We start from the raw sequence: 18,699 nt of genomic DNA, 5'->3' as shown, positions 1-18,699 counted from the left end.
TCTTGCTAACCTGTTCATGTATTTTCTCTAGAGAAACACCAGTCGGCAGACCAAGCCCCTTAAGGTGCAGGTCATGCATTCAGCTATTGTGGCACACCAGACATTTGGGCTACGAATCCTCAGCTGGCTGGGACAGATCATTGGCTACTCAGGTACACCTTGTTTAATCCTCCCAATAATTGTGCACTGTGTAAGGATCTGATGGGTATAAGTAATGCACGTATGGTCAACTAACACACAGAATACAAATAACGTGATAAGTGCTAAAATATATATATACTGTAACTGGCAGAAAAGAGAAATACACAGAGGCGCACCAGTGAGCAGACTGTAAATATTTATAATAAAGAAAGTATAAGCTCACATACATGAAAGGTCATAAATCAACAGCTTGCCAGCTCCAATATCAGAACATCCATATCGCCATCATTACAGAGCAAAGCACACGGTGTCAGTAATTCAATACGGCAGGAACAGAACTGTACTGCGATCAGCTGTCCTGGGCCGGCTTCCCGAGCTGTGAGCGGCATGTCTTCCCCCTTACTGCTGTGTTCAATCTCTGCCACTGGTTGCTCTGTGGCGTGCTGATGGTGATACAATATAATTATATGCATACATACATACGGTGGCGCTCAGGATTTAGTCACATCGCAGCTGTAATCATAATTGCAGTTGTTTTTTACCTGTGTCTAAATCGTTAACGTCGCCTTCCATGCTATAAATGTTGGATCCCCAGTGGGGTACCTAGGAGGGCACTGATGGAGTGATGCTGGACTGCTGCATCTATCTCTGTGGGGAAGGCAGTTTATTAGTGGCTTTGGGGTCCAAGATAGCGAGACATGCATTGTATGCAGGAGAATAATAAATGAAACGGATGCAGCATTATGTGTAAAGCATCTACTGTATGAGGAACATTAATGTTGTTCGCATCATAAATTAGGAAAGCCCAGCTTACAACCAACTGTAGAGCTGAGAAACCCCTGACCAGGGCTTATATTCTTTATTCTACATCTCTTCAGATGGTCTGAGGCGGATTCTGTGCCAAGTGGGCTTACAAGAAGGTCCAGATGGAGAAAACTCCTCTATCGTAGACAAATTAATGCTCTGTGATTCCATTCTTTGGAAAGGTAAGAGTGTCCAGCTTTGTTCTTGCCATCTTGTGACTTGATAGTTTTTTGGTACTTGTGTAGTTTCACGGTGGCATTTCCCAGCGGATCGTATGCAAGTCGCATGCGATATTTGATCTGTGATGCGCTTTAGCACTCCCCCACTATCCACATCAGCCCAAATCGTGGCGAGCCCCGTGAGGGGTATGCGTCTGCCCGATCTTTATAAAGTGTGGAGAGCGCAGTAAGCCACCCAACCCAAATTGTGGCGAGCGCATTGGAATACATGTCAAGTAATCAGTGTCCATTTGCGGGGCTCGCTGCGCTCACCACGCTTTGGGTGCGGTGGCCCGCTGCGCTTGCCACACTTAATAAAATCAACTCCATGCCGACGTGGATAGTGGGGACATGAACAGGTCGCAGCGCTGCGTACCGCATCCCCACGCTTCGGACTGAAGTGGATAGTGGGGGTGTGCTAAATCACATCGCGGATCGAATCGCATGCGATATTTGCATACGATTTGCATGCAATGCGATCCGCAGGGAAGTGCCGCTGTGAAACTACACAAGTACCGCTTTTTTTTAAATATAAAGATACTTCTTGTTTCTAAAGCAACTTCAATATTTTATGCCATTACAATGGTAGTCCAATGTCTTGGTTGTTTAATTGAATTGTATTGCTACTTGTAATGCATCCGTTGACAGCACTAGAGATGATTCCATACAGTTAGATGCCAGGATTATCATTTTGGATATTAAGTGCCAAATTGTGTACTACTTTATAGGTGCGAGGAACTGCTACCACCAATTGTTCATGAGCAGTTTGCTGATGGACTTAAAATACAAGAAGCTCTTTGCCATCCGTTTTGCAAAAGTAAGTCTATAGAAGTCTATCTGACATGCATCATTAAACTGCACCTAACACCTACACTACTGCTGGAGGCAGACATTTTGTTGGCTGTACCAATATTAAAGAAACTAAAGCCCATTACATCACTGACAACCCTAATGCCTCCATAGAGACCTAATCCACTCAGTGATGTCACTGGTTCTCTCAGGCACAGGATGCTGGGAAGTGCTTGACCAGGTCCAACGTTTGCTACTGCATGTCTCCAGTCTGCTGTCTGTCTTCACTCCCCTCCATCTTACACTTTGTGTTGCTGATCTATACTATTCATTACCAGAGATGCCGGCGCACAGCTCTGTGTGACTGCTGTAATCGCAAGATGCACCAAATCCAGTGTGCTTATATAAACCAACCTCTGGCCCTAGGTGGGAGCTTGAATATTGGTACACTTGTCTTTAATGTTCCAGTTACTGGCCTTTGATATGCTTCCAGACAACTCCTCCATTCCATTACCAGACCCAGCTTGCTGGCTAATCTCCAACTTTTCACACATTTACAACCGCCCCCACCTCCATCTGAACATGTACAGTACAGTCTACATTGCACATTAAGATTATTGTCTCGTGCTTTAATTACATCAATAGACTTTGTTTTCTGGTATTCTATAAAGGTGAAACCTTTTCCAATTGTACGTGATCAGTGAATATTTGAGCCTGTGTGCTCTGTGTATAGGTTTTAGCTCAGTGGTCTCCCTTTGGCTCACTATTGGGTGAGATTCCATGGCAAGATGACAGTTAGCCAATCACCTCACAGCATTTTTTTCTTTGCTCTGCCAAATAAATCAGACAGATTAGTTCATTATGAATTTCCGATGAAATCCCTATATCGTTAAAGCTTTTAAGAGTAGACATGCAAGGCCAGTGTGGATTAGAGGTGAATTTCCCCCTTGTTGTTTAGAATTACCAGCAGTTGCAGAGAGATTTTATGGAGGATGATCACGAGCGTGCCGTGTCGGTGGCTGCTCTGTCTGTGCAACTCTTCACTGTACCCACAATGGTGAGTAGATGCCCATTGTTTTTGAACTGATAGATGCCACCCCTTGTCTTTCTTACCTCCTCTCACTAGAACTATGAGCGATTGCAGAGTGATTATGTCAAAGATGACCACGACAGGGAATTCTCAATCACTGACCTTTCGGTACAGATATTCACAGTGCCTTCACTTGTAAGTATCTGAGTTCTGTACACAGCCAGGCACACACCTTCCTTGATCTTGTAAGTATGAACAAGACCACCAGACTCGCCCAGCAAGCAGACCGAATTCCAGCATTTGTGGAGAGGAGCTAATAACCATTGGGACATTCTTATACTAATGCTATCATTCTCTAGAACAGGGGAAGCCAACCCCAGTCTTCGAGAGCTACCAACAGTTAATGTTTTCTAGGTCTCCTCACACAATCACAAGGGAAGTATTTAGCTCCACCTGTGGATCATTTATAATGTGTCAGTGAGTAATGAATACACCTGTGCAGCAGCTAGGTGATCTAGAAAACAGGAACTTTTGGTAGCTCTGGAGGACTGGAGTTGGCTACCACTGCTCTAGACAGAACAAGAATATTCCTGTCGGTGATATATCAGCCTATGACCATTTGAGTGTATAATTTATGTGTGGGTTCATTTTTATGTGATTTTTCCGACCAGTGTTTTTTTCTATTGTATCAATAAATTAATTTGTGATAAATATAGATATGATTTTTAATACCAATTGTCTACAGAATCATGTGGGATTTTGTACCCAGCTTCAACCCGGGTGTGACCTGACTTGTGAACCCTTTATATCCCTTTCAAAACCGCACAAATAACCCAGGTCCGAACCGTGTTGCTGCCGGGTTGACTTGGGACACTGTGCGGTGTGAAAGGGCCTTTTGAATAATCCTGGGTCCAGCAACCCAGGTCTGACCCGAGTTGCTGGGCATTTTGAACGGATAACCTGGGTCGAGCAACCCGGGTCCTGTTCACACTATAAGGAGGAGGTAGTGTCAGCTCCAAGTGCTGCCTCCTACCCCTGGTCATTCTCCGCCCCACCCTCCCGATGACGTTAGCGACCAGGCTGTGGGAGCTTCACCTCACAAATGCCGGGACAGACCCATGTCCAAATCCTGGGTGCGACCCGGCATTTGCCATGTGAAAGGGGTATATGACCGGTGTTTCTACCCGGCATAATGCCAGATGTCGGCGGATGCAGATCCTGAGCCGGAATTTGGAGATGAGTGCATCTCCCAGCGCTGGCTATTTCATTGCAATGAACAGGTCTGGTTTACATAAACCCGGGTTACCTGAATCCGTGTTCAACCCTGCTCGCTTCCCATGTTAAAATGCCTGGTCGATCGACCCAGCATGTTTCACTGGGTGCATTTACACTGCACAATTTCCCAGGTTGTGGCGTTTTCAAGTGCAATAACACTGAATATTTAGGGCGGTGCAAAAGCAGTCAAATTTAACTAAGTCTGTGTTCAAAAATGTTAAAATATGGTTGTTAAACAGTTTGCCAATGGAATACAAAGCACTTATTAAAAATGTATTGATGGCACCTTTGATGGCAAGGTGCTGTGGATTAACATGCGGCCCTCCAGCTACTGTAGAATTACACATACCAGCGTGCCCTAAAAAAGTAATAGTATTTGAGAAATTGATTTCAGTTATTTGTAAATACTGGGATTGGCTTCTAAAGTGTCATTTTGTCTCCTTTATCTCGCGCCAACACATAGTACATAGTTTCCAGATTTTCAATCCATTCTTTACTCACGGTTTCCACCTCGTTCATTATATTATTGATTAAATGTAACATATTTTAATCATGTCTAGGCGCGGATGTTAATCATGGAAGAGAACCTTATGACTACAATCATACAAACCTTTATGGATCATTTGAGGCATCGTGATATCCAGGGCAGATTCCAGTTTGAGCGATACACAGCATTGCAAGCTTTCAAGTTTAGGAGGGTGCAAAGCCTAATTTTAGACCTGAAGTGAGTACCCAAGAAACAGCATGACATTGGTTCACTCATTGGGGGGTATTCAATATGGAACGTCACGACAGTTGGAATCCCGGACCGTTTTCATTTCATCCGACAGTAACTCGACAGTCGCAATTCAATGTTCCGACTGCTGAGTGCTGGAAAGTCTGTGGATCGGTGAAAACGGCCGTGGATTCGACAATCCGTGGTCGTTTTCAACAAAGCCGATCTGACTTCAAAAAACTCCGCTAACGGCAGCAGTGAATACACATATTGAATACCCCCCTTGGTTTTTTATGGTTTCTGGATTAATTTATGTGTTTAAATGATCATCCTAACTCAATTTGAATATATTTCTTATTATGTCCTGTACTTCTCCTTATAGATATCTGCTCATCAGTAAGCCACCTGAATGGTCTCCTTCTTTGCGAACCAAGTTTCTTGAAGGGTTCTTTGTCTTCCTAGAATTACTAAAGTGCATGCAGGTATGTTCCGTGACAGGGGAAACCATATCCTAGGTGGCATGTCACTTATACCGTGCACAAGCAAAATGTCTGACCGCAAACAAAGAGTTGTTCAAAAAACAAACCTTAGTCTGGGTAATGGCAAACAATATAGATAACAATCTGACGTAAGACAAATGAAGGCAGAGTAATCAAACAGGCCCCAAACTGTCACTGGATCACCTTATGATCTTCACAGAATGATTCCCAGACCTGCATCTAACGATATCGGACATGTACCAGTCATATGAAACGGCTTTATCTCTGTTCCTGCAGGGGATGGATCCAATAACCCGCCAGGTGGGTCAGCATATTGAGATGGAACCAGAGTGGGAGGCGGCATTCACCTTACAGATGAAACTCACACACATCATTTCCATGATGCAGGACTGGTGTTCTACTGATGTAAGTACCAATCTCCATGAGAAGTAGGTATTAGCATTCTGACTTGGCTACTCATGAATAGGACAAGATGAGGTCTTCTTGGATCAAGCCTTTTGGTATCTGTCAGCTGAAGGTTGCCCTTTTCAGAGGACAGAATCCTCTTGATAAAGCCATTTGTTAAGTCCCTGTTACCTCGTAAAATGTTTGTTTGCATGAGCGTCTCAGGAAAGGTGCAGTCGTTTAAATCTTTTAGGCAGTACTATTTGCATGGTACCTCGCCAAGGTGTCCCAGATGGTTTGCAGTCCCTGAGTCAACAGTCACTAGGTCAGCCACTAATGGTCGACGGTGACTAGGGCGATACCTTGAAATGGTCGACATACCATTTGTTGTCATTGACAGAAGGTCAAAACAAGCTTATGGTCGTCATGGGCATGGTTGACACCCATAAAGGTCGACATGCGGTTTTCACGTTTCTTAGTTGTAGACGGACTTGGTTTATATTTTACTATCCAAGTGGGCATAGAGTGAGAATTTAATAGTGTGCCAAGCTCAGCCAGGCTCTGTGCCCGAAGCATGGCGATCCCAGTGGCACACTTATATGGTGTCCATGACAGACACCAAAAAAATGTGAAAACCGTATGTCAACCTTGTGGATGTCAGCCTTCTGTCATTGTTGACCTACGGTATGACGACCATTTCAAGCTGTCAACCTAATCACTGTCGACCTAGATATTGTCTATCACAGGGATCCTCAAACTATTTTTCTCTGGGACCCCATCAAACAATAAAAATAATTGACCCCAGCAAGTTACTGCAGAAGGTCATCACATCACAGGTGTAGTCAGCAGACAGCACATACATGGCAGCATTGGGAGGAGTCTCGCATGACGTCAGCCACCCATCCTCTCTTCATCCCAGGTGCCTGCAAATAAAAGTCCGTTCCTCTTATTTGCAAAGGCAGGAGAAATCATTTGATGGTCGGCGACCATCGAATGATTTAGTCAGCAGCAGAGGCTTGCGAGGGGAATCGCTGGGCAATATATTGGCAGCATCATATTGCTCCATGTGTACGGCCCTTTAGACGGAGCTACAGATTAGGGTTTATCGATAAGTCATTGATTTACTCTTATTACGTAGATGGTGAAAAACCACAATAGGTCTGATTCATCAAGTAATGTATATGCTGCCAAATGTATGTATGCTGTAACTGAATGACAATATGCACCTAAAAATACTTCATCCTTGTGGTTTACAGGAACATGTTCTGATTGAGGCATACAAGAAGTGTCTTGTGGTGCTGACACATTGTCACAGTGGATTCACTGATGGAGAACAGCCCATCACACTCAGCATTGCAGGCCATTCCGTGGAGACAATACGATACTGTGTGTCACAGGAAAAAGTTAGCATTCACCTACCAGTGTCTCGCCTCCTTGCGGGTAAGAATTTCTTTAAGACTCTGTGGGATTGGTCAAGGTTTTATATATATATATATATATCTATATATATCTATCTCCATGGCCCACTTAGCTGCTAGATATGCAGAATGTTGACAATCCTGGGGGAGTAGCCAGAGAAGCCTAATAACAAAAGTTTGTGCAATAAAAACTTTTAGGATTGTTCTAAAAATTATTAGTGGAGGGTCCAAATAAAAATGAATTTAGCCTGACAACATTTTTAGTATGGAATCTGTGTGTATTGTTAATTCTAGCACCCGTAAATCCCATGCAGTTCCTCTTCCCTGCCTGGGGTGTCACTGTCTGCTGTAGTGCTTCTAGCACAGTGTGGTCTGTATATCAGCACTGATATGCAAACCAGACCTGTGCTAGAAACAGCACAGCAGACAGCGACACACCAGGCAGGAAAGAGGAACTGCATGGGTTTTCAAAGATCGCGGGTGCTAGAATGAACACTTATGTGTGAGCTATATAGAAACTGTTAATAATAAATAAAGTTGTCAGTTTTAGGGTTAAGATAGACCTAGTTTTGGACCCTTCTCCTCTTCCTCCTCCTTTTGGATTGCATGCGCTGCTCACCCTCATGTTAAGGAAGTGGTTTTTTTTTTGCTTTCTAGTCTTTCCTTTCTAGCTCCTCTAGCAGGTGGCAAATGAACATCCCGGTTAATTACCTGGGTTGGATTCCTGGGTTAGTCGACCCGAGAGTTTCACCAGGGACGCGTTTCCACTAGCAAAACACATGGGCCTGTGCGTGTCCTCACGTAAAGTCCTGGGTTTATTGTTAGTGGAAAAGAGGTATATGAAAGCACCTTTGCTGATCCTGTTTTTCAGGTCATGCTGTGGGTATGGAAGTTGGGTATCACAGGATTTGTAAATCTTTCCTGGCCTATTGAAAGGAACAGAGGTATCCAACAAAGTATAGGAAAAATTGTGTCAACAGTTGTCCCACGTCAGATAAAATGTATATCGTCTGGCATAGACCACATTTCTCCACAAGAGAGTAATGTGGAGTATCGAGACCAGGTTTTGGAGCAGTAGCAAGGTTGTGTAATCAGCAGCACCTGTGATCTCATGATATAAGGGTTTCCAGGGCAGAGGGTAAATGCTCTTGATGGTGGATTAGCTGCCCAAGCCACTTTCCTGTGAACTGACCTGGTATACTGTCACCTGCTACCGAAAATAGAGATCAAAGACTTTGGACATTGGAGTCCAGTGTATGTAAAATACGTTTAGCCATGGTTTCATAAATGTGTCGCGAGAGTGTGTTTAGTTCCATGTGATGAACAGTGCATAGAAACAAACACAAATATAATATGTCAGAATGGATCCAAGATTACAGATAGAAATTGGTAAATAACAATTACAATAACCACTCCCGAATGTAAATGTTACAAATTAAAAAAAGCCCATAGGGATTTAAAATGACCAGATATAGGTGCTTACATAAACACTGCAGTGCAAAAGCACATAAAGGTACCTTTACATCCATGTGAAGTGATGGAAAAGATAAAACTTGGTTCTCACACTCCATTTTACTTGAGTCAGATGGATTGTAAGCATATAAAGGTTTCTTTATATCTCCGACAGCACATCAAAGAAGTATATTCAATATAAAGAAAAAAAATCCTCTCAAATTTGGCTCTGTTTCCGATGGTGGGGGTTCTGCGCATGCGTAGCTGAATTGTTACAGCATACAAGTTGCCCTAATAGAACACAGACACTCCAACCTTCCTTAAGCCTTTATACTCCGGGATCCCGGCTCGGATAAAATGCAACTTAAAGCTTTTTACCTTCCAAAGCAGCTTGCTTAAAATTGTAATACCCACATGGTTAAAATGCTAGACTTTTAATGTTGTGGTGATCTTGGCTTTCTCCTGTTTAACTTAGTCATGGTCATTCTAGAAACGGTAGACTTCATTTCTTAGCCCAATCCAGAAATGAGCTGGTCATTGTCACCACTCCTTGGCTGGGGTGTTGATCATATGGTCGACAGTCATAAGGTCGACATACTGAAAGGTCAACATGGGTCTAGGTCGACAGTCAAAATGGGGTTTTTCACAGGTTTTTTTTATCCGAATGTCAACACAGGATAAAGTGCACCGCGTCCCCTCGCCATGCTTCGGGCACACTATTTTATTCTCCCACCTGGTGGATGGTAGGGCATGAAATATGTCGGCTCAAAAAAACTGTGAAAAACCCCATGTCGACCTTTTGACTGTCAACCTAGACCATGTCGACCTAATGACCTGTTGACCTTGTCCCATGTCCACCTAGACCCATGTCGACCTTTCAGTATGTCGACCTAGTGGTGTCGACCTAATGACTGTCGGCCATCTTTAGGTCGACCATATGACCGTATCCCCTTGGCTGAGTCGTACTTGCTCAGGAGACTCTGCCACACTACTAACTCCTGTCCAGATAAAGAAACGTATTCTGGGATTTCCAGTGTTCTTCATGTGTGTAGAGCTTTCTTATGAGATCTTAGTCCTGTCATGCACTCAAGTATTTGTAGGTGTTCCCAATGGCATAGTTTAGTTTACCATGCATAGTATTTTCATGCTAAGGTTCCTCAGTTGGAATACAGCATGTTAAATGTTTATGTTCTTTACTTGGAATAAAACATTGCTAAAACACATCTACTGCTTTGTTTCTGACACCTGGATTCTCCTTTGCTCCTTAGGACTACACGCTCTGCTGAGTAAGAGTGAGGTGGCGTACAAGTGTCCTGAGCTGCTGCCCTTTGTGAGTGAGAAAATCCGCTTTTCCCTTGTTCTTCTTGTTTACAGACCATCTCCCAACAAAATGTTATACGCCCACTAATATGCATCCAATAGGGGCTGGCCTTGAAGGTTAATAGTTCTACTGTGGAACATGTTAATGGATAAGTCAATCTGTTTAATTTAAAATGTCATTAGCTTGAAATGTATGACAATGGCAAGGACCCGATCGTACATCTATTGTGTTGCCATAAAATGTAGAGTTATTAGAATAAGAAATAGGTACACAGCCCTGCACACACATGGGTTTGGGAGTTCTATTGAAGATGGGATGTTGCTATGGGCAACTGATTGTACACCATCTAGAAGATAATTGATATAATCTGATTGGTTGCCCAAAGCAGCATCCCATCTTTATAAATAACCCCCACAGCATCAGTACACTGACAGGTCTGTTTGATCCCCGCACTGTGCTGTTTTGTTACACAGAGTGAGCTGAGCCCTCCCATGCTGATTGAGCACCCACTGCGTTGTTTGGTCCTGTGCGCTCAGGTGCACGCCGGAATGTGGCGAAGAAATGGATTTTCCTTAGTTAATCAGGTATGTCGTACTCTTTCCTGCTGACTTTCACTGTTTTGCTTTGAACGTTATAACTAGCTTTAATTGAACATGAGTATTCATTATAGAAATAAACTAATATGGAGCTGAAATGATAAAGTATATTCTTATTAAACTCATTGTTGACCGCTGCATAACGGTATAGAACTTCTCTACCTAATTTGTGTATATTAGGGCAGTGATGTACTTAGAGAGTACTGCTAGTGGTCCCTGGGGACCTGGGTTTAGAAACTGTATATTAAAGGACCTTGGCTTTATGAGTCCATTACATACTGAGAACTTGGTGTATTTACAGTATTGTGGGGGCATCGTTATCAAATTACTTTTAGTATACTGTATATATGGATTATAATGTAGATTCATTTTTTAACAGATCTACTACTATCATAATGTAAAATGCCGAAGAGAGATGTTTGACAAGGACATTGTAATGTTGCAGGTAACTTTTCCATCCTTCCTTTACATTACTACACACGTTTACGCCTTAGGGGTGTATTCAATGACCCCCTGCACACGCCGTTTCCCACCTTGCTAAGTTTTTGGAGTGAGGGGGAAACGGCGTGTGCGGCCGCTAAAACAGTGAGGCTCGTGGCTAGATGTGGCGGGTTCCCTGCATTAGCCGCGAGCCTCGCTGTTTGAGGGAATGAGGATTTCCTCGGCGCGTTGGATAGGGTGAGCGGCAAGCGCGGGGTGTAAACAGTGAGGATCGCTTGTTTTCTGCGATCGCCGCCGTCAAACCCCCTCACCGGCCGCATTGAATACACCCTTTGGCCATAAGATGTACATATGTGTGCGCTCAGTATATCAGCAAAATAATATTTCGCTTGAAGCATTACATTTTGAATAAATTTGACCTTCAATGAACTTAAAGAGGTTTTAGTATGCTCAGAAAGAAAAAATAATAGTAGTAGTTAATGGTGCCACAGGTAATGGGTTCAACAACAAATGAAATAATTTCTGGTCCATGTGATAGACAACACCAGTGCTGGTGACTGGCAATCATAAAATGTGTGAAGTATGGATAACAACCTTGTCCATTACCAAATAACTGACACTAAGTAGGACATGTAAGTACTCTGAGTGCCAAGTGAATTTGTCAAAAATAGTGTGAAAATGGCCAAGCAAACATTTGTATTCATCATAGTGACCTGTAATGTTACCTTATATAGGAAATATAATCTTTTTTTACGCAATTTTTATTTGAATTTATATAACAAATGTGAGAAATGCCAACATTTTAGACAATGTTTTGTATTGCTCACACAAAGATATTGCCATTTATTAGCGGATATTTTGCGCATCTCTAACAGCATCTCTAATGTTGGCACTCAAAGGGTTAAATAATATTTGGGCTACGGGTCCTGTGCTGATACTCTAGGGCGCCGTGCTTCACAAATGTTTGAGTAACACTTGCATAGGACATAGACTACCCCTGAAACCACTTTTTATTCTATTCAACTTATAAGACTTTTTCTTTCCTAGGCCGGTGCTTCAATGATGGATCCCAACCATTTCCTGATGATCGTTCTTAGCCGGTTTGAAATTTACCAGATATTTAGTACTCCAGATTATGGGAAAAGGTTTAGAAAGGACAGTGCAAGCAAGGTATCACTTTATTTTCTTTCTCAGAACCCAGCATGTACTCGCCTCACCCTTTCCCCTTACCTTTTATAGCAGTTGTATCTTCTTACTTAGTGTTACATGATTCCTATCAATAGTATCAAGGTATATTATCATGCTCCTATATATGCGACCTTTCCGTTCTCTCCCCACAGGATGTAGTGCAGCAGAATAACACTCTTATTGAGGAAATGTTACATCTGATCATAATGATTGTTGGTAAGATATTGCTTATTTGCAGCAAATCGTGTTCCGAGTATGGAATGAGTAGTTGTTTTACTTTAATACTATGTGCAATTGCTTAAATTTTTTTCCCCTTTCTTGTTCAGCTAGTTTACTTTGTTATGTAATAATTATACTAGCCATACAGGATGGGCGCAACGGTACCAGTATATGCATAATGATTGTGTGACTGGACCAGGGAAGTGTCACTTTAGCAGCCCTTGCCGTTATCATTTAAATGCGACCGGTTAAAAAAATGTGACCCGATATCTTTGGAGTATGCTGACCTGTATTTTTATTCTGTAGAAAATGCGGTTCACTTACTAAAACTTACATTTTTTCACTGGTGTGCCGCTCTGGGCTTTCTGGCTTATAGTGATTTTTTTGGGGGTGCTGTACCTAGATATAGCAATAGGGAACCCCAATATACAGAGAAGCCTGGATGATGGCTCGGGGCTTAATCATTTGCGCAAATATATGAAACCAAAAGTCTCTGGATTCTATTATGTTGTGTTCATGACTGGGTACTAATACCATTCAGTTTGCTGGGGGGGGGGGGGGGGGGGGGACACGACAAGGCTAATATCAGTAGACCCCGCCACCATGCAACAAACAGCGTGATTTGTGGGCCCGCAGGAGGGGGCTTAATTGATGCGAAATGTTGTGCATTGCATCATTTTAGCCCCGCCCCCTCGCTGCGGACCTGCAAATTCCATTAATTGAATCAGCGGGGAAGGGGGTGCGTGGGTTCTGGGCAGCAAGCAGGAGATTTACCTACCTTGCTGGGAGACGGACCCGATTTTTGGGAGCCTCCCAGTCATTCCGGGAGGGTAGGCAAGCCTGAGCTGAAATTCAGTCTATACTAACCTTGTTCTAGCATCAGGTAGGTCTCTAGTTGGGGAGGAATAGTGTTGTGTGTCTTTTTCTACTATGTCTCTGCTGGGTATATAATGGTCTGTGTATACTTAGTCCATATTGCATACTATATCCCTTTATTCTCCTATTGTGACGGATAAAGGGAATAATATTAGGACTTGGAATGCACTGGTGCATGGTAGGAGGTAATGTACAGGAGGAAGGCCAGATCCAGCATCCTCCATAGTGATAGAGTAGAGAGCGTGCCCTGTCCTCCCACGCTTCATATGTAATGCAAAGAGCTTTTCCTGAGAATCCACATGACCTGACACATGATCTGCATGCCCTTCATCTCCTTATCTGTGACACAGGTGAACGATTTTGCCCAGGAGTTGGTCAGGTCACAGCGACGGATGAGATAAAACGTGAAATTGTTCATCAGCTGAGCATACGACCCATGGCCCACAGTGAGCTGGTGAAGGCATTGCCGGAAGATGTGAGTGTGGCACTATTATACAAGCCAGTGCTGCTTCCCTGAGACCGTTACGGGGGTATGGGTCATAAGGTCGACATGCATTAGGTTGACCACTAAAAGTCGATAGGGCTTAGGTCGATACATGAAATAGGTCGACATGGCCGAAAGGTCGACAGTCAAATGGTTGTATCAGTATCACTGCGCTCGCCATGCTTCCTAATGTTTGTGTTTACCTTCTGACCCTGTCGGCCTTAGCCACATCGACCACATTTAGTGGTTGACATTCATAGTGTCGGTTTATCGACCGTATCCCAGTTACGAGGCGCTGGTGACATTATGGTGGATGCCATTGCTATTACTCCTGGCTAGTGAAATGACAGACTAATATTACTAGTTGATGTATAACGTGTCCCATTGTAACGAACAGTGGTAACATTACTGCCTTCCAACCCTGTCGACCTATATAAGGTGTTGACCTGAAGCCTGTCGACCTAAATAGGGTTGACCTGATTGACCTTACCCCATTATGCCACCATAATGTGACTAGCGCCTAGTAAATTAATATCCTGCTTCTCCTAAATCAGGAAACTGGCGGCTGTACGTGTGTCTCTCACACAAGATGATGTGTACATCGTTTTACAACATTTTCTATCTAAACTTACAGGAAAATAAAGAAACCGGAATGGAGCAAGTGATTGAGACTATTGCCTCATTTAAGTAAGTTGTAATGCCTTTGTCCAATGTAAAGGCAGCCGGGATCCCGCAGTGCCTAATCTCTTGTCTCATTTGTCTTGTGTTAAGGAAACCGGGTTTAACAGGCAGAGGGCTCTATGAACTAAAGCGGGAGTCTGCCACGGAGTTCAACCTCTTCTATTACCATTACTCCAGGGCTGAGCAATCTAAGGTAAAGACATTACTTTTGTGGATATGTTTTTATTTTGACTTTCTCTTTTTTTTTTTTTTACTTGTCAAACTTAAGGATAACTGGTTCCATAATATAATGTTGCGGCATCCAAAGACTCTGTTTTCTCAGTGTTTTATGAGTTGACAAGCAGTGATATCTATTACATGTTTCAGGCTGAAGAGGCCCAGCGTAAACTGAATCGTCTCAGTGAAGAAGATACAGGTACAGAGCGTTCTGCTTTTCCTTCATGCAACTTTACAAACATTGGGTTATGAGGCCAGTATGACGGGATTACTTAGCTCAGCTAGTTGTATAAAATATAAGAAAATCTACACACATTTAACATTTTCCAATAGAAGCATACAGTTGGGTGTACATTGGCAGTATTGACTAACATTGCTGATCTGTAATTTGTGGAAGCTTTTAAGCATTAAGAACATTAGTTTATGCAAAAGCAGTTAGTAAACATTAGATAATTAGCATGTGTGTGTTCATCAACTGCTACACTAAAGTGTTTGTGTGTGTGTATCTTATCTATCTATCCAGGAAATGTCACTAGTCTACATGTATTCTCTTCCAGCTCTGCCGCCTCCTATCCTGCCACCCTTTTGCCCTCTCTTTGCCAGCCTGATAAACATTCTCCAGTCAGATGTTATGCTCTCCATCATGGGCACAATTCTTCAGTGGGCAGTAGAACCCAATGGATACTCCTGGTCCGAAGCCATGCTGCAAAGGGTAGGTAAACCACTCCAATGGCATATACACACCGGGCAATGTCAACAGCCCCGGGCATCCTGCAAGATGGGGGGGACACGGTGCGGGAGAAACGGGGGCCCTACGGCCCTTGTTCACAATCCGCCACCTTGTCGGAACGTGCACAGACGACAGATGGGGTGGTTACGACCTGCAGGAGAGTGCGCCGTTGAAGGCGCATATACGCACACTGGGTGATATAATGGACCATATAGCTCAGAAGGTCAAAATGAGCTATATTGTTCAATATATAGCCCAGAGTGCTCGCACCTTCAGTATAGTGTGTGTTAGACATTTTTATTATTAGAGCATTGATTCATTTTTGCAAGCAGAAGCCTAGAGAAACCAATCGGATATGGTCTTTCATTAATCATATTTACTCTAAACTGACAAAGCTGATTGGTGGCAGTGGGTGAGGACTTTGTAGCAGAAGATGCTGTTTAGGGCTGTATTAGTTGTTAAATTAAGATATTATTTCTTAGCACAAAGCCATTTATATGTATACCGTTTATTCTTTTCCTGTAAGTAATATCTTGATGAAAAGTTCATACCAACATTTTTGTCTTCATATTCATGTGTGATTGTAAAGATTTTGCACCTGATTGGGATGGCCTTACAAGAAGAGAACCAGCACTTACAGAGCTCCAGCGAAGATGATGTCCTCACCTTCACATTCTCACAGAAGATGTCCAGTAAGTTCTGTCCTTCCATCAGCAGGCACAGGCCCAATGAAAATGAGGGAATAAAAGCCAGTTATCACGGCCCAATGATTATTCCTCTATACCTGAATATGGCTAAAATGATTCACAGAGGAAAAAAAAGGTTTTAAACTTAATAGAAAAATGTGAATAAAATAGTGTTGATGCAGCTGCTTATTGTAAAGTGCTTTGCGGCTCTTTATACTCGTGGCTCTAGACTTTCTTTTATATCGCCATTTGCTAAAACGGACCTATTCAATTTTTCACTGACAATGATTCTCCATAGGTTTTATTACAAATCCCTATTTGGGATTGGTTCAGAACCCCCTAAGTGACTAACTAGGCAATTAAAAGTTTTACATTATTTTTAATTGGCCAATAATGACATGTAAATGTTTGTGGTGAGAAGGTGCAACATTATGGAAATTAGGGTGCAAGGTATGGGACCAGTATATTGGGATGCATTGTGAGTGGGACAAGTGTTTTTAGGCTTCACTTAGGCGTAATCGGGCTGTTGTTTTTTTTTTTTTTTTTTTTCAAAGTGGTTTTCATGCGATAGGACAATAATAGGACATGCGATAGGACAACCTATTAAGAAATTAAGATAAGGATATGAGGAAAAACACAATTCCTAATATATGTAGACTTTTTCATTTGGAATATTCATTTATTTTTACCTTGCATTTTTTTTTTCTTCCTACCAGGACCTGGTGAATCTCCTAACACATCACCTAGTATCCTGGCTTTGTTAGAGACATTGCAGAATGCTGCTCACCTGGAAGTACACAAGGATATGATTCGCTGGATACTGAAGGTATTGTTCAGCAGTTGGTAATAGCTGTGATTTCCTACAAGTAGATCAGAAAACATTTAGGTGCGTCGTGATACTACGCTGGCTGCATCACCAGAATGGGTTGGTATGATGACTGGGGTTATATGAAGAAGCTGCCCATAGTAACCAATCAGGTTCTACTTACTATTTTATAGAATGTAGTTGATAAATACAACTTTAAACCTTATTGGTTGCTATGGACAAATTCTCCACTGATACATCTGCTTGATCATTTCCCTTAGGGGAACTAAGCTCAGTATTCATAATAATGATTACAATTTTAGTTTGACACCCCCAACGACAGTTCATATGACCTGCTCGTCAATTGGCTTGTATTGATGCCAATGGTCCCTGTTCCTGTGTGACTCATTCACTGTAATTACATACTATTTAGTAACTGTGAAATTAGTCAAGGCATATTGAACTCTAATTTAGGAACTAAAGTAGTGTACACACGGTGCAATTAACTTTCTATTCAATCCGGATCGAATCCCACGGCGCCGTGTACACATTCGATATACACTATATAGTACAGATCTGTACTATACAGTCTTGCCTGCACCATGTATTTTTCTATCCGATTTCATTGCTGCAGGGCCATCGATTTCCATTTGATTTTGATTCGATTTAGCTTATATAAGCAAAATTGAATATAAAAATAGACGACACAGAACAGTGTGTATGCCCTATTACACTTTATATGGAATATGACCGGTAATGTGTCCACAATGTTTTCATCCCAGATGTTTGGAGCTATAATGAAGATCAGAGAGAGTTCATCTACCAGCCACGTGGTAGAGGCCGAGGATAGTGTCTTAGAGGAGGTACGTGTCCGGATTGCTAAATACATCCAAATGTTGCTGTGAAGGTAGAATTTGTGACTCAATTGCAATATAGTACAATGATTGTTTGGTAATCTGATAAATGCTACTAAAGTGTATCTCACGCCTAGATATGGCAGCCGTTTTGCCTGCTGCGGTGTTAGTAATGATGATACGGGGGGGGGGGGGGCTATGCAATCTGGGATCACGGCTGTTGATCCCCGCCGACAGCCGTGATCCTGGCCCGTTTGTGGTCAGATCGACCGCATAACGACAGACGGGATTCAATGTCCCGCCTACCGATGGGCGCAAAGGGGTGGCCGTGGATTGTTGATCTGCGGCCCAGATAACGACAATCCTCGGCCGTTAGCGGCAGAACAGGCCCGACAGCTTCTGAAGTCGGGCCCGTTCTGCCGTGATCCCGCATCAATGCTGTCGTTAATGACAGTATTGAATAGGGAGCCGCCGCTATTTCCCACGTCGGAAATAGCGGCGGCAGATTGCATACCCCCCACAGTCTGTCCATTTTCACAAAGCAGTTCATGAGTCTTAATCTTAGCTAGCTTATCTTTTAATGTAAAAACCTTTTTATATGTAATGTAAGTAACCTTTTTATATTCATATAAAGAATGGTACATATGGTACATATATAAAGAATGGTACATATATGAACATGGCTTAAAGATCAATTGAACATGGAATCCTCACGTGAGGACTGGATGTTGATAGAAGTAAGCCATTAGTGGTTGTGTTAGGTGTCCATTGTAATAGGATAAAATGTGGAAGTAGGAGGAAAGGATACGGTGGCTGGATTAATCAAGTGGGAAATCTCTTCACAGTGTCCACCAAATAGCATAAAGATGAGCATTT

The 18,699-nt window shown here is 42.6% G+C and overlaps 1 protein-coding gene across 4 annotated transcripts in view; it reads left to right on the top strand.

Moving 5' to 3' along the window:
- Window positions 1-18,699, top strand: part of UBR2 (ubiquitin protein ligase E3 component n-recognin 2) — an 83,279-nt gene that overhangs the window by 30,100 nt on the left and 34,480 nt on the right. For 2 of the 4 annotated variants that reach the window (XM_083175670.1, XM_083175668.1), the window contains exons 8-28: window positions 32-152; window positions 1,020-1,127; window positions 1,892-1,980; window positions 3,079-3,177; window positions 4,818-4,981; window positions 5,355-5,454; window positions 5,749-5,877; window positions 7,113-7,296; window positions 9,995-10,056; window positions 10,521-10,631; window positions 11,023-11,088; window positions 12,132-12,254; window positions 12,425-12,488; window positions 13,718-13,842; window positions 14,486-14,538; window positions 14,623-14,725; window positions 14,899-14,947; window positions 15,306-15,460; window positions 16,068-16,170; window positions 16,881-16,990; window positions 17,752-17,832. In XM_083175670.1, coding sequence (XP_083031796.1) covers window positions 32-152; window positions 1,020-1,127; window positions 1,892-1,980; window positions 3,079-3,177; window positions 4,818-4,981; window positions 5,355-5,454; window positions 5,749-5,877; window positions 7,113-7,296; window positions 9,995-10,056; window positions 10,521-10,631; window positions 11,023-11,088; window positions 12,132-12,254; window positions 12,425-12,488; window positions 13,718-13,842; window positions 14,486-14,538; window positions 14,623-14,725; window positions 14,899-14,947; window positions 15,306-15,460; window positions 16,068-16,170; window positions 16,881-16,990; window positions 17,752-17,832 — 2,199 coding nt within the window. Of the gene's footprint in view, window positions 1-31; window positions 153-1,019; window positions 1,128-1,891; window positions 1,981-2,910; window positions 3,010-3,078; window positions 3,178-4,817; window positions 4,982-5,354; window positions 5,455-5,748; window positions 5,878-7,112; window positions 7,297-9,994; window positions 10,057-10,520; window positions 10,632-11,022; window positions 11,089-12,131; window positions 12,255-12,424; window positions 12,489-13,717; window positions 13,843-14,485; window positions 14,539-14,622; window positions 14,726-14,898; window positions 14,948-15,305; window positions 15,461-16,067; window positions 16,171-16,880; window positions 16,991-17,751; window positions 17,833-18,699 lie in introns of all 4 variants that reach the window. The other 2 variants (XM_083175669.1, XM_083175667.1) reach the window with 1 other exon arrangement.

The sequence above is a fragment of the Crinia signifera genome, chromosome 3, assembly GCF_055691185.1.
Source record: "Crinia signifera chromosome 3, ASM5569118v1, whole genome shotgun sequence".
Taxonomy (NCBI): Eukaryota; Metazoa; Chordata; class Amphibia; order Anura; family Myobatrachidae; genus Crinia; species Crinia signifera.
The sequence above is the reverse complement of the archived record's forward strand: the minus strand, read 5'-3'. Positions and strand labels throughout refer to the sequence as shown.